The 26,432-nt window shown below is 42.8% G+C and overlaps 1 protein-coding gene across 1 annotated transcript in view; it reads right to left on the reverse strand.

Annotated features, from left to right (window-relative positions):
• NXN (nucleoredoxin) overlaps positions 1-26,432 on the reverse strand; it is a 104,664-nt gene that overhangs the window by 13,030 nt on the left and 65,202 nt on the right. Inside the window, exons 3-7 of the mRNA XM_083174059.1 lie at positions 23,464-23,597; positions 21,956-22,056; positions 15,009-15,115; positions 7,259-7,438; positions 3,655-3,779 (exon numbers count right to left, since the gene is read on the reverse strand). Of these exons, the coding sequence (XP_083030185.1) occupies positions 3,655-3,779; positions 7,259-7,438; positions 15,009-15,115; positions 21,956-22,056; positions 23,464-23,597 (647 nt within the window). The remainder of the gene's footprint in view (positions 1-3,654; positions 3,780-7,258; positions 7,439-15,008; positions 15,116-21,955; positions 22,057-23,463; positions 23,598-26,432) is intronic.

A 26,432-nucleotide genomic window follows, 5' to 3' on the forward strand; every position in this document is an offset into this window, starting at 1 on the left:
CGATGGCCGCGACGCGATGCCCACGATTTGCCATAGGAATTAATGTTAAAAGACCCGATTTTAATGTTAAATGGCTCAATGGACCCGATTTTAGCATAGGAAACAATGTTAAATGGGCCTTAGAGCCCAAATACTTACCCTGAACTCAGAAATGGCCCCCCCAATTTTTTACGCCACCCCACGATCAACGTGAACCCGAAGCGTGGCGAGCGCAGCGAGCCCGCGAGGGGCGGCGGTACGCGTCCTCCGACCTTTTCATACCCCCACTATCCACGTCGGCGTGGAGTTGAGAATAGAATAGTGTGGCGAGCGTAGCGAGCCACCGAGCCCGAAGCGTGGCGAGCGCAGCGAGCCCCGCGAGGGGACGCGGATACCTTCACAGCTAGACGCGTCCCCTCGCGGGCTTCACAGGTGTCCGTTGCGACGCGGACACCTGTGAAGCCCGCGAGGGGACGCGTTTACCTGTGAAGGTATCCGCGTCCGCTCGCCACGCTTCGGGCTCGGTGGCTCGCTGCGCTCGCCACACTATTCTATTCTCAACTCCACGCCGACGTGGATAGTGGGGGTATGAAAAGGTCGGAGGACGCGTACCGCCGCCCCTCGCGGGCTCGCTGCGCTCGCCACGCTTCGGGTTCACGTTGATCGTGGGGTGGCGTACAAAATTGGGGGGGCCATTTCAGAGTTCAGGGTAATTATTTGGGCTCTAAGGCCCATTTAACATTGTTTCCTATGCTAAAATCGGGTCCATTGAGCCATTTAACATTAAAATCGTGTCCATCGGGTCTTTTAACATTAATTCCTATGGCAAATCGTGGGCATCGCGTCGGGGCCATCGTGTGCACATTTATAGCCGGCCGCGACGCGACCGACACGATGTCCATGTTTGACATGGGTTTCAATGGGAAATCGTGAGCATCGCGTCGCGTGCGGGCATGTTTAGCCCGCATACGACGCGACCGACACGATTTTTTACCTCACGATGCCCACGATCAAGATCGTGGGCGCCGTGCTAGGTAAAGAGTACCAAAATATTTTTAATTTAACAAATGGTTCTTATTTTAAATAACAAAATATGTTACTAATGTAGAACTGTAACAGTTAAGTATTCTGTAGCTTTCCAGAATTATATACAGTTACAGCATTTAAGCTGGGTACACACTAGACGACACTACAAAAACGATGTGATTTTTGTTATGCTTCCATTAAACCACTAGACAAATGATAGAGTGTGTACACACAGCCATTTCACAAATAATATCGTCAGTTACCTCATCCAGGAGTTATCGTTGATGATCTCCTCAGATTGAGCTGAATGTACAAAGGACAAACGACAACACTAACAACCCGCGGAAGTTTGCATCGTTGATGATATAGTGCGTACACACAGGACGACATACATGAACTGTCGCTATGACTGGACGTTATTGTGCATATTGTTTAAAAACGATACGGAGCTGTATAAACATCAGCATTGCGAACAAATGTGAATACCTGTGCCACATTTGAAACAAACAGACTGCCCACATACAATGGATGTAACCATTTTGTGTCTCCAAACATTTTAATCCTATCGAAGGTACTTTGGGAAAATTTTGATATATTTATGAGGCCCCTTGGGACTTGCTGGGACCCAGGCAGGCCCCTAGGTTGTATTGTGGAAAATCTGCCTCCGGTTATGAGCGTCTAATGCTCAATGATTGTGCACAGTGAACACTAGTGCATCTGGCCCTATCCCACAGAAGAGATACTGTAAAACAAACTTTTGATAAAAATGTAAATGCTTGCTAAGATAGTTTTCTGCTGAAAAGTGCCTGCAATGGGCAGGTGAGCATCAGAATGGAACACAGAACTGTAGTCTGGACTGATAAATCTTTTTTTTTTTTTTTACATCATTTATATGGCTGTGTGCATGTGCATTGTTTAGCTGAAAAGATGGCACCATGATGCACTATGGGAAGAAGGCAAGCTGGTGGAAACATTGTGATGCTCTGGGCAATGTTCTGCTGGGAAATCTTGGGTTACGTCATTCAAGTAGATACTACCTAAACACACTTGCACACCATATACACACACTCATGGTAACAGTCTCCCCTGACGGCAGAGGCCTCTTTCAGCATGCTCACTGCTATACTACAAAATTGTTTAGGAATGGTTTGAGGAACATGACAATAGTTCAAGGTGTTGACTTGGCCTCCAAATTCCAAGATCTCAATTCAACATAGGGATGAGCTGGAGAAACAGGTATGAGCCATGGAGGCCTCATCTCGCATGTTACAGACCTGAAAGGATCTGCTGCTACTGTATTGGGTTTCAGATACCACAAAACACCTTCAGATGTCTTGTGGACTCCACACCATAATGGGTCAAAGCTGTTTTGGTGGCACTAGGAGTACCTACATAATCTTAAGCACCATATATACATTCACAGGGATAGATAGACAGACAGAGCGAGCTCAATATAATTTTGGAGCATGGGACCAAGGGCGTGACTTGCCCAAGGTCCCATGGAATAGTCACTGGAATCAAATGAGTATCTCCTAAATCTATTATGATACTATTGCATCATGTACTCAATAGTACTCAAAAGCCAAACAGAGATTTACTCCAACTGTCTAGTAACTGACGGCTGTAATGTAAGGAGAAACATTTTTATGTCCTACTACATCATTTTTATTACAGCACTGACTGACCAGTGTAATTTTTTTTTAACTTCCAAATGAGGTGTGATTACATACCATGTCCTGACTCCCTGCAGATGCTCTGTATACTGTTATATTAATATCAAGCTTTCTGTTCCACACCCAGAATTTTATACCAATCAACCCAAATGCATCTTTTTTTCCATAGCACAAGTGATTGATGCTAGTTTGGAAAGCATATCATGAGACTGATGCACAAGAGACTCGTATGCTCACAAGGCTGTCTTCATCACTCAACTATTTTTTCTTGCTCTACTCTTGGCAGTTGTATTTGATCACTTAAAACTATGAAATATACTAGAATTTGAACAAAAGAGGACTGCGCTAAAGCATTCTGGGATTTCACTTACTGGATATTTTAGAAACCCCAAGTCTGGAGTTATACATACTTTTGTCAGACAGTTTAAATGCATAAGCCTAAAGGTTTACAGTGGCTCTTTTACAATGACAGGGATGTCTGTGGAATAGGAAAAGAAACACAATATCTAACACACTGTCTTTGTATCTACACATTCAAACTGTCAAAGACACGGCTAGATGATTTTACATTGTCACATCTTGTTCACCTCAGGGAAAATGGGCTGAGAAGCAATTTTTAAAGACTCAGTAATATTCAGTTAATTTCACTTTCGATCAATATAGTATTATTTACACATACTGCAGTAAATATATGGAATATCTACCTATCTAAATATATCTATCTGTATATACACCTACATTAGCCTTATCGGATTCCCCTAAAATACTTCCTTCCTTCCTTTCATCTATCCACCCACTCTCTTTACCCATCGCTTGCTCCATGCCATGACTCGGTCTTCTCATTTTCAAACCACAGTCACTGTTGTCAACAAAATATATATAGGCTGGCTTGTGAAATGATCTGGGTTTTACTGCAGGATCTGGCAGTGCTGCAGTCCTGACACATTAGGATAGCTCAGTACTTTTCTGCACTCACCTCTCCGGCCACAAAGAACAGTAGTGGTGATTCCTCATCTTTGGCTTTATATTGTGCCATAATTTTCTCTGCTATGGGTCGAACAAGTTGTTTTGCTGCCTCTGACTCTCCATCATCATCAGAGTCTAGAAAAAAAATAATCGGAAAGTGATATCAATGTCCATCAAAAGAATGTATAGAAAATGTATTCATCATCAAAATGTAAATTACCCAGCTCTGTAATACCCCTTTTACACTTCCATGTGGCACCCAAGTGGCTTGTGACCCCTTTTACACGAATTCCAACCAAGCATAATGCCGGGCGGATCACGTCACCAGAAGCGCTGTGCCAGCACTTGGAGATCAGATATTCTCCCAGCGCTGGCTGTTTTATTGCTGCGACTGGGTCCCATCAACCTGGGTTACTCGTTTACACTGCACCGCAAGCCAGGTTAAATCAGTGTTCAACCCCGCTTGCTACCGGACTGAAATGCCGGGCCTCTCGACATGTGTAATTTAAACGGAGTCCTTTTACTCCGTACAATATCCCGGGTTGCAGTAAAGTTTGTAATGGTCGTTAACAAAGGACAAAACAATTTACCCACAATGCAAAAATCATCTTTGGCCCCACCGTGTGCCTTAATTTGCACAAATACACTTGGATATGAACACATACAAACACAGTTTTCTACTGCTGGACTCTGCACTTTGCAGGAAACAGGAAATGAAGGAATAACTTCCTTTCCCAGGCAAATATCTTTTTGCCTTCCCATGAATTAATAACCCATCACAAAGGAAACAGATTATAACATTGCCCTGTTTAGTATGAAGTACTGTATGTTACCACAGAAACCATTGTCATTTAACGGAAAATACAGCTATGAAGGAAGCTGCTGTACAAAGCACTTGCTATGTCGCTGCCAGTATGGAAGGCTTACAGATTTACTGTTGCGGTTTAATTACCAAAGCCAGATTAATGTCACACAGGAATGTTTCAGTGAGCTGCATTCCCTGGCCGGTGAAGATCTTTGATCTGTCTGTGGCATGCCTAAATGGTTTTTAGACTACAGTTGTCAATTTGTCAGTAGCTTTTTAGGTCTTGTTGACACCTGTCCACTAATAATGCACCTTTCATCTGCTAACTAAAGCATGAAAACATTAAAGATGGGATAAATGGCTCCTAATTCTGTTCTAAAAGCAAAGTAAAACATAGAATGGCCCACTGTATTGCTCATGTGGCAATAGATGCTTACAGGACAGTCATATGTATTGGTAGAAACACAATGAATGTAAAGGATAGGGAAAATAGGTAATAAATGCATATGCTTTCATGTGCAGTAAAAGATTTGCTAGCATATAATTTAGAACTAGATTTTAGTGGTTGTGTCTCACAAGTTGCTCAAAAATTCACATGTGCACAGCGGTATATAGAAGAAGGATCATAACAGAAGTACAATCATCAAATGTCCATGAGCACAGTATTTAGGCAAATTATTGATTCTACATACACTATATATAGTAAAGTAAACATATGTACCACTCACAGTAGTATTAATGCTTACACAGTAGTCCTAGAAAATACCAGATTGAATTCATGGAATACAATCTTCCGAAGCCTAGGAGTTTAAAACGGAGCACATGGGAAAATTATTTTAACCTCCATGATGGATAGAATTCTACCAATGGTTTGTGCATCTACAGGATTATTTATGCTCCTTGCTTGGGCCTCATGGCAAAATCAGAGTGAGCTCAATTGTTTGGGCCTCTCTTTAGATGCTCAATCAGTCACAAATGATTTTCCAAGGTAGCATTCAAGTGATTGATGGTTGCTGGCTGGAAACGCTCTTCTTAAATTACACATTAATAGTGATAAACTGACTCTATACTTGATTTTGTGGAAAACAATTCTCAGTAACTCCACAGGATACCAAGAGCCCAGTTATTTTAATTAGGGTTGTACATGTAGCATCCAATTTCATTAAAATGTGAGGACTATATGATAACATTAGCCATAGAAATTAAACAACTTAGATTAACCCCTTATGGGTACGCGCACAAGGACTGCACACTGCTACAAATACAAATTAAGTGGACATATTGAATAAAATGGGTTTTTTATTTATAATGTGGTCACAAGTATTTTAGGGGAAATATTATCTAATCTAAATCTGATGCTGCTAACAAGCATGAGAATGTCTTTGTGACGATAAGATTTATCAGTTTCAGATAAATTGGACAGAGCAGTAAAGGCCCCCTTAAGGGCCCCTTACATTAGAACGATATAGTGGATGCTGAAATTGGATGCAATTTCCCTTGAACTCCCCCTGGACCTTCCCAGGAGTGATTGCATCCAATTTGGTACTTTGGTGTCATTTTGTGCATGCAATTTGGTCCAATAAATTGTATGAGATTTATCTGCCCAAATTGCATGTGTACTATACTTTCTGCAGTATATTGCATACGATGTATCGCATGCGCCAAAAGCACTCCATTTTCTATCCGATTCCATCCGATTCCTACAAATCACAGGTGCGGTACGACCAACCTAGAGGCTCCCATCTGACTCTCATAGGACCGCGCATCAGATCGGATCGAAAACACAAACAATGTGGCACTTTTCAGATGATATATCGGCCCGAAACATCGAAATTGGCCAAAATCAAGCAAAATCGTTCTAATGTGAGGGGGCCTTTACACTTGTCCAACAAGTTGGACCTGATTGACAAGATTTATCCTATGTGCAGGAGGATCAATCTCTTGGTTCGACCCAATGCGCACGGGATTGTGCATTGGGTCCTACACATCAGGGACATCCGATTTTGTCAGACAGGCACATCACAGGTGTAAGGGGTCCTTAAGTAAAATATTTTAAATATGTATAAAGATACAGTAAAATATTTATTTCTCAATAGTAAATTGTTTCCTTGTATCTTAAAGTTATGCTGGCCATACACTAGACCAACTTTCATCCAACTAGTTGGTTGAATGATCTGGTACTTGAAGGGTGCAAAATGCCAAATCAGCAATTTGCTCACAAACACAGGAAAATCGACAAAAACTAATTGTTTAAATCAAACAGATTCAACTACAGAACCTTGTTGTGAGGAGTTTCCTTGCCATGGACCCAACATTTCATGGTTTTGTTCCTAAAGTCACTTAGTTATAACTTTTCCTTATGGTCAGAGAGTATCACTGACATGATGTCAGTTGTTCCTTTTGTGGCAAGGATGAAACGAAGTGGAAATTAAGATCATTGTCATTGCAAAGAGGGACTTTTTTCAGTGTCATCAGAATTCATCTGATGACACTCTTCATGACAATCTGCAGTATATGCAAATTGCCATCACAAAAACTGAGGCAGCAGACTCTGTGGCAATTAATATTTGTGTTTTTTTCTAAACTGTTGGACATGACTGTAGAAAATGTTTTTCTTTGCAAATAATGGTGGAAACTCATATCGAACCACCGCTGTGTTGGAATCACTAAACGTCTAGTTGTCTTGCAGTTCAAACATCAACCAGATTAAACATCACTTCACAGATATTTTTGAGAGAGATCAGTAAAACATGTTCTAACATGGTATTTTGTCATGTCCTATTAGAATAGTGACCTCTCTTCTTCATACCTACAAAAAGAACAAGGCAGGGACCCTCGTTCAGCTGGACAGCATTCAACTCGGTCAGCTCCACAACAGGCTTTGGGTGCCATGGGAACTCTTTGCAGTCAATATCATGTAGGACCTCCACTCTTCCCTGCCGTGTGACGACTTCTCCTTTCGGATCCAATATAATGAGATTGGGAATACCTAAAAAAAACAAAAAAAAAAAACACGTTTTGACCAGAGCAGATTTCCTGGATTACTAAACAAATTGGCATGTAACTATCCGTCAGGAATATTTTGCTGTGCCAAGAGAGCTGGTCACATAGATGTTTATTCACATGAACAAAAGTAGATCAATAAAATAGATCAATTGTTATGGCTAAAATATGCAGCTGCTGCTGATCACCTATTCTAATACAGTGCCATATCAGATTATTTTACACACATAAATGGCCCCAGCATACACTGGATCACTTTAGCCACCCACACTTCACCCTGTATCCAGTTCACTTCTAAGGGTGATCTGTCCCATTATTGTGGTTGTGACATATGTGAGCATGCAACACCTAACATACAGTGGGATCTATGATGCATACAGTGCACAATTGGTGTGGCATACCTGCAATAACATAATATCTATTAATTGTACCATACAGAAGATCAAGGTGGAACTAGGATAAGAATCCTGGGAGATAGTGCCTTCCCCAGGAGATACAGATCAATTCACTCAAGCAACATGTACTATGCCAAGGCCACTGGGGAAGCATAGATCTCACATAGACCCTTATTCAGATCTGATCGCAGTACAAATTTGTTCTCAAAATGGGCAAAACCATATGCACTGCAGGTGGGGCAGATGTAACATGTGCAAAGAGAGTTCAATTTGGGTGGGGTATGTTGAAACTGAAATCTAAATTGCAGTGTAAAAATAATGCAGCCAGTATTTACCCTGCACAGAAAAAACTTGCATACATCTAACTCTCTATACATATTACATCTGCCCCTCCTGCAGTGCACATGGTTTTGCCCATATTGAGAACAAATTTGTACTGCGATCAGACCTGAATAAGGGCCATAGAGTTATTGCATTCACCTTACAGGTGTCTAACTTGCTAATATAAACATCATATGTAACACAGAATACGCATCAAATTCTCTGTACACCCAATTCCCAGTATCGCAGCCAAAAGGAATTTGTTTTGTAAAAAATAATAATTTTTATTGTTTAGAATAAGTGTTTAGTGAACTTTCTGTATCCAACTGGAGTTTGCAGTGTTTGTGAACGATACTCAAAGCTTGGTCTCAATGTAAACACACTGCAAACCCATATACACAAATTAAAATTTGTTAACACAAGCATGATTGAGAGCAGACGGGTCTATGCTCAAGCATGTCGGGTGGTGTGCTTACAGAAAGATTCTAGGGCTGTAATAATGCTCACATGTGATTTCCTCCAGAGCTACTACATCTAATCTGCACTTTTTGAAGCATTTCTAATCCCCATAAAATAAACCTTACAAACAGAAAACATTGCATTTAACCACAACACAAATAAGCATTACAGCTTGCTGTGGCCGCGCTGGTATAAATACACCACAATGCTACCATTAAAGTGGAACTAGCACAGAAGTGCATAATGTAAATATCGTCTGCCTCTGTGTAAATCATGTTATGAGGATATTAAGTTGTCTATGGTATAAAAACTCCATCTGACATCTAGCCTACAACGCCAGCACTTTCTGTTTGATGAAATAAAGTAAGAAGATTACATTCATTATCTAGTTGTTTTTTTAAGCAACCAACTCAAGGCCAGACAAACTTCTGGAGTAAATCCAGCACTTATGATTTTGGGGTATATTCAATGCTATGACGGTGAGCTGTGCCGATAGCTCGCAGCCATAGATTGCAGGTCAGTATTCAACTGACCTCCCTGCACTTGCCATTTCCACTTTGCCAGGTTTTTCCAGCAAGGTGGAATCTGCAAGTGCGCTGTCAAATTAGCGAGGGTCACCTCTATATGCAGCGCGCTCGCTGCATTAGTGGCGAACCTCGCCGTTTGGGGGAATCCCCCGGAACATAGAATATGGAGAGCAGCCAACGAGGGGGTTAGATGGCGAGGATGGCTTGTATTCAGCAATTGTCGCTGAAAACAAGCCACCATCGCCGCAGAAACCCCCTCGCCATAGGGCCAGATGCACTAAGCGTCAAAAGTGATAAAATGGAGAGTGATAAACAGCCGGCCAATCAGCTCCTAGATGCCATGTCACAAGCTTGGTTTGAAAAATGACAGGCAGTAGCGGATTGCCTGGTTGTTTATCCCTCTCCATTTTATCACTTTTGAAGCTTAGTGCATCTGGCTCGTATACTGTAATAGCGGAGTTTCTAACTTATGAAGTAAACTCCTTATGGCAATCTAGCGCCTACATGCAGGAGCAGATTGGGTAGAAAAATCAACCCGGGAAATTTCTGGAAGCAGCCGTTGTGGAGGCAGGGTCTTTTAAACGGGTGGGGTCTGTCGAGGGTGAAAGGATCCCTCCTCATAGGGCCTGATTTTGTGTGGATGCAGTCGCAGATGTTCTTGCATCTTTTGCTAGATTTCCATCTGCGACTTTGATGCTACAAAGCCCTTCCGTGATGTACATCAATGCATCTGAATGCACAAGGACCGTGACAACCACTTTTAGTGTCTACAGATGTTACAATAAATACTTTGTGTATCTTTTGATGCCACTATATGCTAGGTAAACATCATCAGTTGTAGTATGGCTTCCAATGTGATTCAGCATCTACTGTAAGTATGCAACTTTTAGCTACACATCGGTATCACTCCAATAACACACCCATACTACACTACTTTACCCAGCACATTTCTAATGCTTCACACACAATGGGGGAGATTCTCTAAACTAGAAAACCATTTTTGGATGCTCTAAGCATCCCCCGCCGGGTTATCGTGTCGGGGGGCATCGCCAGAAAAATCTGCCGATGCCCCCTAGAAGCGTGTGGGCTTCTAATGCGACCCACCGCTGCCCCGCACCAACCCCCCCTTACCTAGGAGGGAGGAGGAGAGCCCAGTGCAGCAGCAGCAGCAGCACCAGGTAAGGGAGGGAAGGGGGAGCCGCTGTGACCCACCGACTCTCACCGCAAAGGACAGCTCTTAACGCAAGAGCTGTCCTTTGCCATAATTATCGCATATGTTAGTGCATATGCGATAATTATTAATGTGATGGGCGGCAAACGGGGCGGAGCTGGGGTGCGGATGTTAGAACATCCCCCCCATTATCTGATATGCTGCATTGCCAATATCATTAATGATATCAGCGGAGCCACGAAATGAACAATCCACGGGTTTACCACTTAACAATATTAATCATTATCGTGCATATTGTTAACGCAAATCGTATAGTGTGCACGCAATTTAGTACACACATTTGTGAATGTGTTTGAATCTGTATTGTGACTCCCTACAAATACAATCAGGACACATATGCAGAGCAACTCAGATGAAAATCACTGCACGAGAAAAACCATAAACCCCCCCCCCCCCCCCCCCCCCCCCAGCCTGCACTGACTTTCCAAAATCTGGCTACCTAGAGCTTAATGCAGGCATGTCCAAACTAATGCCCCCCAGCTGTTGTGAAACTACAAGTCCCATCATGCCTTGCCACAGTTTTGCTAATAGGGAATGCTAAAACTATGGAAAGGCATGCTGGGATGTGTAGTTTCAGAACAGCTGGAGGGCCACAGTTTGGACATGCCTGGCTTAATGGAACCGCGCTTAATGGAACTGCTGCCGATGACAAAAACCTAGGATCACCCTAATCACAATACATGTGGGGATACAGCGCCAGTGACATTACCCATTTTTTTTTCATAGAGGGTGCTGATGTAGGCATGGGGGAGGATGGGATGGAGGTATTTTCCTGGGGATACCCGCTTAGAGTCCATGGGAGATGATTGTCCAGGGGTGGAGTGAAGCTGTTTAGTAATATGGATTGCAGGGTTGGAGGTGATTTTTTTAAGTGGGGCTTAGGTCAGCTCTAGGGGAAAATCTGCGGTACTTATGTATTATCTGGGCTCCCATGTTAAATGCACCCCATTTTTTCATACCCCTACTATCCAATTACGCATGGAGTTGATTTTATATAGTGTGGCGAGCATAGCGAGCCACCGTGCCCGAAGCGTGGCGAGCCCCGCAAGGGTACGCGGTGTCATAAGAAAAACGGGAGCCCAGATATTACATAAGTACCAAATCTGCTATTGCCAGACACTGGGACACTTATCACACTACAAGCAGCAAACACAGCAGCCCAGAGCACAGGGCAGCCCACACCACAGACACACCTAGCCAGTAAACTGCAAGGCAGCCTGCACTGCAGACCTGGCCGCACACAGGACAGGCAGCCCACACTACAGGCACAGCTAAACACGTAGCACAGGTAGCCCTAACTGCAGACACAGGCTCACTCAGCTAAGGCAGCCTGCACTGCAGACACAGACACTTACAGAGATGTGGGTAAGGGGTGTTGTAAGCCTCTGAGAACAGAGTGATATAATGTACCGGTCCAGTGGGAACTGTCCTAAGGCCCCAGTGGCCTAACCTGACCAGCTTTCCAGGTTACCCCTGTTATAGCCAATTAGGGGAACAACAATATACAGTATAGTAAGTATTGCGTTAGTCATAATGTATAGTTAAATTTTACTGCATATTTATACACAATGGGTGATCTGGAAACACTTTCACAAGAAGGACGCAAAGGCATTTGTAATATTCTGGCACGGTTCATGTGAGCTGCTGATGAGAGACAGAACTATTTTAGAAGTACAGGAATTTACAGGAAATATAACCTGTGCACCTCTTATTAGTACATTCCCTTCATTCCGAGTAACAAAACACAGCCTCAAATTCCTATACACTGCTGTAGGATTATGAATCAAATTAGCACTTTGTATACAGTGTAGATTTACACACAGTAGACTCTGTGGTAAGTGCTGGAAACTGAAGGTTTTCTCGTGTGTTAAACAACAGCGGATGAATTTACCACAAATTTCCTCACAGGTCCAGAAATAGCAAGGAATAATGTGTGTTAAGTGCACCCTCTGGAACCTAACATGCAGGGATGCAGGACCCAATTGCATCGGCCTGGGCTCAAAACCTTAAGGCAGTGGTTCCCAAATTGTATGCTTAGGCACCCTGGGTGCCAAGAGGCTCTGGCAGGAGTGCTTTGGGTTGGTGGTCCAGCACCAAATCAAATTATGATAAAAGTGGTGGGCAAAACCAGTGCTAGTGGCTGCCAATCATAAAACATATGGACAATCAGAAGCACAGCTGTACATCACTACATAACTGACCCAAAAGGATGACATACAGGCAAAATTTATTTTACCTAATATATTTTTCCACATTTATCAATAATAAAAAAAACTTTTATCCTAGGGGTGCAGTGAAAACAATTCTGATACAATAAAGCAGTGGTCCGATAACAGGGTAAATTACCCCAAATGGGGTAAAAATTAAATTTGTGAAGGTATGAATCTATATGCATGCCTAGCTGTGTCTCGGCAGTGCGACCGTAAATTACCGCCAGGAATTTAATGTCATTGCATATAGAATCTTTATATATATTCTATATGCATGCCCGGCTGTGCATGTTACAGTTCTGTAGTGTGGAAGGACCGGACGCAGTGCAGTGCATCAGGCCCTTGTGTATAACAGGCTTCCCTGAGTGATGACCTGCCTCCACGTCCGCCCGCTTTTTCAGTACAGTAGACTAGCTGCTGTGCCATCTCGGCAGCGTGCAGTCTGTACTGCAGTGCAGAGTTTCTCTGCCTAGTTATAGGCTCCTGTCAAGGTATATCCATCTGTAGTCTAGGGGGAAATATTGCACAGACTGTCACTATATCATCTTGAAATACTGACACTAATAGTTGCATGGACGTCACATTATCATTGGCTTTACCACACACAGCCTGGCAGCCATTGATGGTGATAACAATGTATGGCTGTGAGTGGTACACATGGTAATCATCATCCTCAATTGATGACAGGCTGTGTACTGTACTAGCAGGATATATCATCAATTTCTGGGGGTACAGTGTGTATTACAATTATATGATTTCCTTCCTTTCAAATCAAAGGGGTAATGTCAGCTTATCTAAATATATTTTGGGACAAAATGTAAAAATGTTCCCTGACCCCTGCTCTAGAACAAGTGATTCAAGAAAGTTTGGTATCCACTGCCTTAGGGTTACATTTACTAAAAATTGGTTTTAAATGGGGACAGTGGCAGGTGGGGAGTTTGACTGGGGTGGTACACCTGTCAAACCATAACGCAGGTGTCCTAAGGAGGACAAAAACCTCCCGTGGAGCAGAAGGGCAATAGCTTTAGTAAAATACATTTTAATCTGTTTACATTGATGTTGCATTCCAGGTGAAGGGGGGTATGCAATCACGGAAGACAGCTGTCGATCCCTCCCAACAGTCGTGATCCTGGCACGTTTGCAGTTTGCTTGACAGAAAATCGGCAGGCGGGATTCAATGTCCCACCTGCTAATCAGTGAAAAGAGGGCATGTCCATCTAAACAGCCAAGGAATTTTGATATACGGCCGGGATTGCGACAATCCACAGCCGTTATCAGCACTCCTTCCACATGTGACAAATCGCATTCCATCTATCGCATGTAAAAAATGGCACATCAAGTGCCATGTCCAATGTGAGCCCTCCCGAGGAGCTGCTGGTTGAGCTCAAGATAAATCGAGTTGGACTAATGTATAGGGGCACGTGGCTGCATCCAAAGAAACAACCAAATCATCCTCCATCTTTTCACCAGCAATCTCTGAGCAGGCATCAAAGGGTACAGTGTATGTAGCGCTGCTACATCAATGTAGCGCTGCTCATCCAGCGCCAAGGCTCGCCAGACCACCCCTGCTGGCGAGCGGACTCCACATCTGACTGGGACGGGCGAGCGTCCCACAGGCACGCACATCCCAGTTTCCTGTCGGCGGGGGATGGGAACCCTTCCCGTTTCCATTACAGGGAGACGGGCAGGGTTGGGGGGGGGGGGGAGTGGGGGGAACTCGTTGGGGACTCAAGGGGTGCTCCGTTGTAAGGGGATGCGCATGCGTCCCCTTCTGGCGGCTGGCAAATCTACCGCCATCCCCTGCCTGAATGAGGGACGCTCCATCTGTATCAGCAGTCTAATACCAGTCTAATTTAAAAAATTACTTTACTTAGCCACAGAGATAAAATGATTGCTAGAATTAAATTATTATTATTATTTTTTTAACACTTTAACCCCTTCAGTGGCAATCCCGAGAATTTTCCGGGCTGTGCCTCAGTGCCCAATCTGGCAAGCCCGGAAAATTCTCAGGATTGCCACAGTTTAGAGCCGGGCAGATCACTCACTGATCTCAGGCAGCTTCTGCGCTGCCCGGCTCCCTCCCCTCTGCGGCGCCTCCTCCTCCCCCCTCCCCTCCAGCTTTTGTATTGTCCTGTCCGGCGCCTGACAAGCCGGGAGCAGGGACGGGGCGGCGGGGAGCAGCAACGGGCAGCGGCTGATTCACAGTTCAGCGGCGCTGCCCGGACCCAGGGAGAGTTATGGGGAGCGCGCTCCCCATAAAAAACTCGCCCAGTGGGGAGCGCTCCTTAAAAAAAAAAAACACCACTGAAGGGGTTAAGTGAGTTAAAATGTCCCTATGCTGGCACGCAAATGACAAATGCAAGTATTTTTGTGATTAAACTCCCCATCCAATAGCATATAACACAGCTCTCACCTTGTATTCCATACAATCGATTCAGTCGAGACCTTCTCGCCTCATCACTATATGGAACAGCTGTCCAGGGCATCTCACTGAAATACTGTTTAAATGATTCTTCCGATCTGTAAAACAAAAAGTAGACAAACTGTAGGCAACAAAATAATTGCTATAATCATAATGCAAAGGTGAGATTGTATATGGAGCCTATAAGTCTTGTTTTATTAGGTGGTTTAACATCACAGTACACTTTACCCTAAATCTGGATCCCATTAGCACAGATGGAGGGAGAAATTTTGGTAAAATTATTATTATAATAAAGTATTATTCTGAAACAGTTATAAAAAAATGGCTCCACAAAACGTACTACAAATGTTGTTTAAATATGAATTAAAACACTATGGGGGGTATTCAATCTGGGATTCTGACTGTCAGAACATCCCGACAGTCGGAATCTCGTCTGTTTTCGCTGGCTTCAGACACTAACTTGACTGTTGGCATTCAATGCACAGACAGTCGAGTGTCGGAATGTCCTGAAATAGACAAAAAAACACCTGTGAATTCCACAATCCACGGCCATTTCCAACAAAACAGACCTGACAGTCTTCAATGGTGAAGTGTTCAGTTGTGTCATCCTAACAATTAATAGGAAAATTTATAGATATTAGCACCTAAAAGTACATCACGGTTTGTACAGTAGTAGAAATATCAAAATTGGGCGGTAAATTGTGAATTACAGTATCAATAGTTCTGTAAACCATCCTCATATAGAAAGAATATTTTTATCCTCCGCCAGTAACCAACAAATGCAACACTTATATCTTCTTACAAACCAGAGCAGAGACCAGGCGACGAGGACTTTTAGGCAAACCTTAAATTCGACTAGGCAAAGGGGGCTGCAGTTGTGGCACTGAAATGCCGCAGCAGAGGCTGATTCACTCCATTTGCATTTCATTGAATTCACCCAATATCATCATTTATGCCATAAAATGCACAGAATAAAATAAATGTTGCGTCATTTCTGGTGGATTTCAGTATGGTTTGTTGGAAAATGTATTGCCCTTTCCTGGCATATATCCTTACATACTGTAAATGCACGCTGCTATATATAGTATGGTAAAACAGGTCAGTTTATCTTGGGGCTCAAACATGCTTGCCATAATGTTTTTGCCCCTGCTAGTAAGTGAGGCTATTTGCCACAATTATGGCACTGTTGGATTTGCTTATTCTGGTTTAAAATCCCATAGGGCTGTGCATAAAAATCCACAAATCTGGCATGAAATAGGGTTAAGAGCGTGGCAAGTTAATTGGATCAAACCCAAAAAGATCAAGCAGACCTTATAAACTTTGCTATTAATTAGTTTAATGGAGATTTAGTACAAATGACTAACAAAACACTGTGGGAAACTAATCAAGCTACAGTATGTGAATACTTCAATCCAATCCCTAATGTACAGATTACTGTTAAAACTAGTTTGCTTTGCTGCTAATTTAGAGATAAGCAAAATCATAGACCATGTACAAAGAAATTATACACATTTTTCTGCCATGAAGTATTGTACAATAACTAAATGGCATGCTCCCAAATATCATAAAAAGCTAGCAAATCCATAGTTCCAGTAATATGCCATATGCCAAAGGAAATACAAGTCAATTAAAACATTGAAAGTAATGTGCAAGGTGTATTATTAATTACACAAGAATTGTAACTAAAGCAAGGCAAGGTTTTACATTTAAAATACACATTTGAAATCCGTTAAACCAAATAATAATTAAAAAAAAGGAGTCAATGCTGAATATAGCAAAAGTACAATACTACACTATCTTCCCATAGAATAATCAAGTCTAATACGGCCTACACACATGCCAATATTAAGGTATTTTTAAGCGACTTTGCTTAGTTTGGCAAAGTCGCTTAGAAAATGCCCCCACATTGGTGTGTGTGTGTGTGTGGGCTATAGCGACAGCAATGCGCATCTCCGCGCGTTGCTGTCCGAGATTGATGAACAGTGTCCATCAATATCGGCATCGGCAGGGTTATCTCACCGGAGAACACTGGCGCTGTCCGCTCGCTCAGCACACAGAGCTGCCAGCTCGCTCTGTGTGGGGGCTGTCAGCTCTGTGTGCTGAGCGACAGAGGAGCAGAACAGCCCGACCTAGCATAGCTAGGTCACCCTACACACATTGGCATGTGTGTAGGGCCCATAAGTCTAGTTTCATTCTATGCTTTAAATGGTAACCAAATGTAGGTCTTTAAAGCTAAGGGCTGGAAACAAGGGTCATGGCTGCAGAGAGATGGGTATCAAAGTGTCCCTAAATTTTTATAATTATATAAAATCAGGTTGTGACAAATTGCAGGTTGTTGCAAGAATAGAGCCACATATCAATATATATCTCCCATTCAGGTGCATAATATAACTTTCACCAAAATAGAGGGGTTTTTTTTGTTGCAGTAAAATACCCAGTTATAGCTCTGGTGACCACACCTACACATGATCAGCCTTACAAACCTCAAAGCACACCATTACAAGGTAATTTACTTGGCATACATTTAACATACTGTAAAGTCCTACACCAGAAACTAAACAATGGGGCAGATGTATTAAGCCTTAACAAAGACAAATGCAAGGGTGATAAAGAGAGAAAACGTCCAGCCAATCACCTGCTAACTGCCATATTACAGCCTGTGTTTGGAAAAAAGTCAGTAAGGAGCCGATTGGCTGAATGTTTATCTCCCCGTAAAACCCCAGTTTTCTGGGTTTTTACCACATTTTCATATGCAGCAAATCCCCACCGCTTGGGCTTCGCTGCGGGGGGTTATGCCATTTCTAGGTGTCACAACCCCATAGGAGCCTATGGGTGTCCCCTGCTACCCCGTGCAAACCCCGCCAATCCGCGTCGTGCCTCCCTCCCCCTCACCTGTGTACAGGAAGCCTCCTGCTATGCTGCCCGGACCAGTGACCTCCTCCTCCCTGCACCTCTTTTGGGTGCAGGGAGGAGGTGGAGACCTGGCCAAGCAGCAGCAGACAGGTAAGGGTCCAGGGAGAGAGGGGGGACCCGCTGCACATTGCCGGCCATGATCACCCTTGCATTTATCTCTTATTAAGGCTTAATACATCTGCCCCACTGTCCTGTTACATACTGTAAGGTATCTCAATTAATAATGTTTCCAGGAAAAGTAGACCGTCACTTACTTACGATTTAGAAATATTCATCTGTTGCCAACTGATATCTACCAAATTTACTGTCCCCTGATCTATTTAAGTAGTAGGTGTAAGTCTATGACTGATTTCGTTATATCAAATATTCACAGGATACTTAGTTTGACATGAAACTATAATTTTTTGAGATATACAATTACATGGATACTAATTTGTCTACTAAAAAAGTAAAATTCATTTGATTTAGCTGTCTGCAATGTAAAATTAAAAACAAGAAGCAAATTTATACTTGAAACCATTAGAAAACCAGCTCTGTAATCATCAGACCAAAAGCAAATGGCAGCATTGCATAGATATGCTGATAGTCTACAGCCTAAACTGGATCATTGCACAGTAATTAAACAATCAAGAAAGAATAAGCAGGGCCCTACCAGACAGCAGGAAACTGAGCCAGAAAAGAAAAGACCAATGATCTCATCTCACAGCTCTGCACTGCCAAACCGAGGAGGCCAGAATTGTTGTGGAAAAACAGCTCTCCAGAGGCATTAATGCTTAAGTACTGAACAATGCAAAGCAAAAAAAAAACTGTATCATGCATACCGCAGTGCATTCACACATTTAATATTTTATGATATATATATATATATATATATACATATATAAATATATATTTTATTTATATTATCTGACACACACACACACACACACACACACACACACACACAATACATAAGTATATTTCTGTATTCTAAATGACATTAAGTGGAAATGCAAGCAAATCAGTATGATTTGAGCCATTAAGGTGCATACACATTGAATGATTTGGCATACAATGTGTGAGATCGGGAAGACAATTCAAATTGTTCTGTGTGTTTGAACGATAACGATGCCGATGCGCATACCCGCCACTTGTTGAGAGGTCAATGATCCTTTATGCATGCAGTATGATTGGGTGCCGGAGGACTCGCATGCAGTCGGGATTCCGACAGTCATTACCCTGACGTCACAATCCCAACTGCTAAAAGCCACACACATGTGCAGCGGCTATTCTCCCTCATGGGGGTCCACGACCCCCATAGAAAGAGAATAAATAGGTGGCGAGCATAGTGAGCCACTGCGCCTGCAGCGTGGCGAGCCCACAAGGGGCTCAGTTGCGCTCACCCCCGCTGGGCGAATGACTGTTGTAATCCCGACTGTCTGGGTTTTATACCGCACCCGAATGATCATAGTCCAATCTTTTGCAATGTGTTTAAATTGTTTTATGTGTATGCACGATAAATGATTTCGTAAAAGCGGATTTATTGGCTCCCACTCACATTGTTAAAGAGTGATTTTTCATATGTAATCGTTTGTTTAATCGTTCACTATTTGACACCAAATAGTTTGTCTAGGAGTTCTGAGGAAATTGTTAACAAGATTGGATCGTTTGCCAAATCGTTCTATGTGGATGCACCATTACATTTTATGTATCAAACACCTCAAACATGTATTATGTAGAGTTTAATGGGGGGTATCCTTCTACCGTGGGTAAATTACTGCAGCAAACTGCGTCACTGTCGGCTATCCTATTGTTCCGGAAAAGCCAGCATGAGCTACGGCTTACACAAGATTTTATTCACAAAAGAAAATCCTTGATAGGCGTCCACATGTTGGAGAGGCAAACACAAATAAAAAACACAGGTTTCAATGAACCTGTGTGTTTAAAATAATAGATATAGTTATTTTTTTCAGTCGACAAAATAGGATTGCCCCCCCAAAAAAATGACTGGCCAAATGGCAGGATTTTTGGCAGACAACTGGATATTTCTCCTTTGATGTGTTAACTCACTTTTTTGGCACTTATAATAAGTTAATTTTACATTTTTAAATATGTAGCTTAGTTTGGAAAGCAAACTACTTATAGCCCAGTACCACATGCCATAGTTAAGGAGCACACACACGGGCCGATTGCAGCGATGGTGATGTGCAGTCCTGCACGACACTATTGCCCACTGGCTTTACTGCTAGATCGAGGGGCTTTGCCCATCAAAAATAGGCAAAGCCTCACTCAGCACACAGCATTGCTGATGCACCACGATGTGTGCTGAGCAATCGTGCAGCAAAGAGCCAGGTCGCCCCTTGTGTATGGGACTCTAGTCTTTCCAAAAGTCTAATATATACGTCTCATACACATTTCCCAATATTGTGCCCAAGATGTAAATGCTCAAAAAAACCCTATGATTTAATGATCTCTTTGACATACACTAAAATTGTGAAGAAATGCAACCTAATGTTGAAGAAATACAAGATATGAAGGGAAAATTACAGCATAACGTTCACGCCACCTAACTGCAACAATAATCCTCCTGAGGTATAGAAGTTGGGAGGTATGCGAAGAGACAAATAATGTATGATCCCTGAAAATAAAGGACACTGGAAATGTGACAAGGTGCACGTAGTGATAGATTCACACCAATGATGTTTTGAGACAGGATTCATCAACACATACATGGTGGAAGAATTATGACATTCGTCTTGTATTCAGATAACGCTTGCAAACGTGTAAAAGTGGTCTCGTAAATGTCTCCCAGGAAGGAGTTATCAATTGAAAAGTGATTTGCTATAGTCGCATTGAGAAATGCAGGGCACAGTTTGTATGAAATTGCTTGCCTCTTTGTACCCTCAATAGATAAGCAGTATACAGTGCAAGCTATCAACTACGCCCTGGGTGTCCTACAGTGAACACAAAACCAGAGGACAAATTTATAAAATATTCTATTGCAAACGGGATAGATTGTAAACAGCTCATCAGATCCCTGCTGCTCTGATAGACAATGTGCATAACCACCTCTGAGAATTGCTACAATTGGGCTTCAATCAGAGGGGAAACTTTAGACAAATTTAACATCAGAATGCCCCACTTTTTGTATTGCTGTGATCGCCGCTAAGGGTGGATACTTTGATGAGAAAAAAATTTAAGGAAACCAAAATTCTATTTACTTGTGAACAAGGAGTACAAAATGTTCATTTATTTGCCAAACTATATAATCCTCACCAACTATCTTTTTTTGTTCCTTATTTTTAGAAAATGTGACCATTTGGGTGGTGTATTAAAGATAATGAGCTGTTGTGAAAAACTGTCCCAAAACAAACCAAAACCCCAATATTAAGAAACATTCATAATACTAGTTTATTGGACAGACCTGTTTTTTTACGTATGATAGGCAGTCACACACATACAATATACACGTGAAAAAATAAAACCCTGCCCTGTAGCAACATTACTAGTTCATAGTTCTGCAATACAGTAATACATTAACCCCTTGAGTGGTGGGTTTTCCTGGGGCAGAACAAACCTACCAGGGCAGGTTTGTCCTGCCCCAAAAATACTCACCACTCAAGCTGCAGCTCAGCCCAAAAAAACTTCCGGGTTTACCACTGAAGCGTCAGTATGTGACGATATTTTCAAACAGAGGAAATATCGGCAATTACCTAATCAATGCTGCCATTAATGACAGCATTGAACTTTTTTTACAGTCGGATCTGGTTTGTCGGAAACAGCTGTGGATTGTCTAAATCATGGCCCTTTTCCGACAATCCGCAGACATTTCTGACAATTTAAAGACTTTCCAACACTCGGTACATTGAATACCGATTGTCGATGTACTGTCGGATGAAACAAAAACCTGTCCAGGATTCCGACTGTTGGGACATTCCGACGATAGGAATCCCATATTGAATACCCCCTAAATTGGGTAAAAATTTAAAATAAAGTCATTTGTGTCATTGACATGCTGTTCATTCTACCTGTACTGTAACACTCACCTGTCAGCACTAACAAGAACAATTTCAAATTTCTGTCCTAACTCTTTGATCTTCCGGTAAGATTCCACCAGCACTCTGGTCAAACTTCGACAAGGCGGACACTAAATGAAAGATATGAATGTTCTTAGAAACTTAATAATAGGTGCTTGGCAACAAGAACATCTAACAATACTTAAAACGTACGTGTTAAAGAAAAAAATATAAAAATGTAAGTTTAGAGCTAAATGGGACAAACTTGCTTATAACACTTGCCAAATCCCTGGAGCCAGTCTGCAACACCATTTCTCCAGGTATCCCCCCAGACCATTGCACAGCCTTAGCTACCAATCATGGAAGGAGTTTGGGGAATGTGAGTGGAAGAGCTTGTGGCGCATTAGAAGGGAAGTGGGAATAAGGACCAGCACTGCATGATGGGAACTATTACAGTCATCAGCCAATTGGCACAGCTAAGGACAAGGACAGCTAAACCAATCTTCAAATACATTTTTCAGCGAAGATAGTAGTGAAGGAGTGAATTGGAGCCGATAAGTTATACTGTCAGCTGTGTTTTATGCCCATAGCAATTGGTGCAATTATGTTGTTTGATAACCCAAGGCACTGCTGTAATCCAGATGCGATTTTACAAACACATGTATAAATTTAGGCAGATCTGAGGGAATTAGGTGCTTGAGTCCGGCTATGGTTACTTAAATGAAAAAATAAAGATATTAAGTCGCAATCCAAGACGACACCAAGATTATAGACCTGTTCAGTGTTTTGTGGTTCTGAACTCCGATGCTTAAGTCCAGTTGATTGGCTATACTGCAGTCATGTCCTTGGAGGGTGAACACCTATCATAAGAACCTCTGTTTCATCAGGATTCAGTTGTAGCCTACTGGATCTCATCCATTCCTAGAGCTCTGCTATACAGACATGTAGGGCTGCTATTGTGTTCTCAGTACACAGAGCGAAAGATAGGTATAGTTGGGTATAGCCATGATGTCTAATTATATCAACAAGTAGTAGCATGTATGTGGCATTACTACAGAAGAATCTTTCTGTGACCAGCTCAGGATATAGGACAGTGGTAGCCAGTCCACAGAAATGTTTCAGGCACTCTAATGGATAACCACGTTTATGAAAATCATACAGAACATGGAGATCCACAAACGGTAGCAGTCAGATCAATGTAAATGGTTAAAGGTTAAAACACATCCAGGAGATGGAGAGCGCTCTAAGAAGTAAAAAGGAGTCTCCTACTGAAAGGTCAGCAGGGCAATTTCCTTTTAATTTAAATGGAACTTAGATGCAACATTTCCTTCAAAGGCACTTAGGAGTATATATTTTGAAGGAAGCATCATTTAATTCCTCAGGTAATTAGGTTAACTAGTTGCATGCCATCTCCAGTGCCAAACCCCTATACCCAGAATAAGCAGTGTCCCCAGATAGAATGTAAGGAACGAGATGTTGTCATTATAAAAATACCACTTGCAAGCATTGTAAGGCCAAACATCTACATATGCACTTACCCAATGTGCAGAGAAATAAACACCAACATAAGAGCCTTCCAAAGTACTGCTTTCATGGGACTGGCCATTGCTCCTGAGCAAAGGCCCAGCAATAACTTCACAGAAAGGCTTTGGACCCCAAGGGAACTCCAGACCTAAAAGAATAGAAGCATGAATTATTAGGACTACATTTACTCAGTTGACATTTTCAGGTGAAAAATCTGCGAGAGGGAGTAATTCAATTATTTTTGTGCCTTATTCCCCATCAGAACAAACATGGACATATTCAATTGTTTGTTTTTTTCCACACATGTTGTGCCCAAATGAACCATATTTAACGGCGTAAAGGCACATACACACTAGATTATACTGGTCACAATATCATTCAGAAAGGTCTTTCTGAACAATATGGATCATCATCCAGTGTGTACAATGTGCATCATTAACGATGTGCACTTCCGCGTGTCATTTACAACCCCCTCCCTCATCCAAGCATGTTCAGACAAGGAAGGACATCATCAAAGGTGGCAGCATGACTGTCGTTGCACCGCTGTGGTCGCCCCCCTCGTGTGCAGCATCTGCAAGTGTGTATGCAATTGCCGATGTGGCCCCCGACACCGGATCCTGCCACTGCAAATATCAGCATCAGCGGGATCGCCCTAATGTGTACAGGCCTTAACGCAGCTAAGTCAGTATGAAATTTTGCTTAGCGTGCCCAAAAAGCAACGAGCGGACACAGTAGAAGAAATGCATGATGGTTAATTTGCTTAATTTTTGGGACCATGCATAAATTGCTGGAAAAATAATTCTGAAGTCATTTACCAGAGAGTTACGAGTTGTTGTACATGCCATGTAGACTTGCATAGTCTCGAGATGTCTGCACACAGGCCTACAGCAGGCTAAATAAACCCCAGCACATACATTATAAATCTTACCAAGGAATATTGATAGATGGCTTCATATGACTAGATTTCAGTATTTAAAGACTGATGTTAGGGACTATATAAAAAGCAAATGTTATATATTCCTAGAAATAGAATCTGAAGAGACAATGAGTTCTGACGCCGCTTTCCCCGGGACTTCCATCTTTACCTGGTGGACAATGGCCTTTAAGCGCTTTTGCATAGCTGCCACCCAACAAGGGCACAGCCCTTTCTTTTATTTCTACACGATGGTCTGCAGGCTATAAGCTTTTTTTTTTTTGCATGGCCACCACCTACCCCGGTATTTCCATTGAGTCTTTTTCTATCTTCACCTGGTGGCGGCGGCCTTTAAGTTCTTTTGCATGGCCACCGCCTACCTGGGACTTCCACAGCATCTTATATCTTCTGGAGCTCTTCAACGATCCTCCTCTACTGTCAGACTGCCTCTTCTCCCTTGCACAGGCTAATATTGGCCTATACAAGGAAGCGAGGTAATGCCATCTTTGATTTTCAAAAATTGTAAAAAGTGACACCTCCTGAAAAATCAAAGATGACAACAGCAAGCCAATCATAATATTAGCCTGCACAAGAGCCAAAGAGGCAGTTCAATGGCAGATTGGCATTGAAGTATGCCTAAAGACCAAAGAAGCCATGGAAGTCCTGGATGGGTGGTGGCCATGGAAAAGAGCTTAAGGGCTGCTACCCACCAGAAGACAATGTGGATGTTCTGGGGGAGGCGGCCATGCAAATTAAAGGCCACCACCCACCCGGAAAAGACAGAAGACGCCCTGGATGGGCCGTCACCATGCAAACGAGCTTAAAGGCTGCCACCCACCAGGTGAAGATAGTGGAATATGCCCCTCTCTCTCTCTTGCACTCAGGGGGAAATGTAATGGTGGGCCACTATCGCTGGGCCTAGGGATGGCCGTGACCTTAAATCCACCCCAACAGGGCCACTATCATTTCTAATTTGGTACTGGCCACAATTCAGCAGATGCTCCTGGGCTGGCAGTTGACTGCCTTCTGATTGGTTACAGGACTGGCCACTACTATTGGCTGGTAACTGGCACCAAATTTAAAAGGCCACCAACGCTGTCTGTCTGCCAGTGCGGCACCTGTAAACAGCTAGCAACTCAGCACCCAATCTAAATATGCTAAATTTGCATAATGTTTAAGAAGCATTAAGGTGTGGCATGGGTGTGGGTTATTAGATAGACAGGTGTAAAATTACGAAGATAGTAGTTCTATTGAAGATGCGATGTTGTCCATATTAACCAATCAGATTCTACTTACTTATTTAGCACCTTCTAGAAAATACTAGATAGAATGATTGGTGGCTTTGGGGAACATGTCAACTTTAATAGAACTCCCATTTCGGTAAATTTACCCAACAGTGTCTAGCCATACAGTCAATAATTCAAAATCAATAGGTCAACATGCAATATATTGACAGGGTCAAAAGGTCAACACATGAAAAGGTCAACATGAGTTTTTTCACTTTTTTTTGTGCCATTTCTCGCAACAGGACGAAACGGCAAACAACCCGAGGGAGCCTGCAGTAGTGGGTACATCCTAGATCACGGGTGTCAAACACAAGGCCCGCGGGCCAAATCCGGCCTGACAGACCTCGTCATGTGGCCCGCGCAGCCGCCGCCAGCCTTCACCTTTTATTCTCTTTTTTGAGAGTTTTTTTTTGCACTGCCGGCGGCCACAGGAACATGGCCGCCGGCCTCCACGGCTACGTGGAGGAGGGCCCGGCAGCCTTTTCCCTCTTATCGAGGCAGTGGCAGACGCTGGGTGGGGACGTCATGACGATGACGCCTCACACCCACGCGTCTGCAGAGAGGAAGGAAGGCAGGCCGAGTCGGGGGGCCGCAGCAGGACAGGCCGCGGCGCAGAGAGTGGAATTGAAATTACTGGAGCTGCAGCAGCAGCAAAGGAGCCTGAGGGATAAAATACAGTAAGTTACATAAAAAAACAATATATCTGGTGGTGGTGTCATGGCATTACTTTTATATTATACAGGGGGAGCAGCCTGTGGTGTCATTATTATTGTACAGGGGGAGC

The sequence above is a fragment of the Crinia signifera genome, chromosome 2, assembly GCF_055691185.1.
Source record: "Crinia signifera chromosome 2, ASM5569118v1, whole genome shotgun sequence".
In the NCBI taxonomy this organism is placed as follows: domain Eukaryota; kingdom Metazoa; phylum Chordata; class Amphibia; order Anura; family Myobatrachidae; genus Crinia; species Crinia signifera.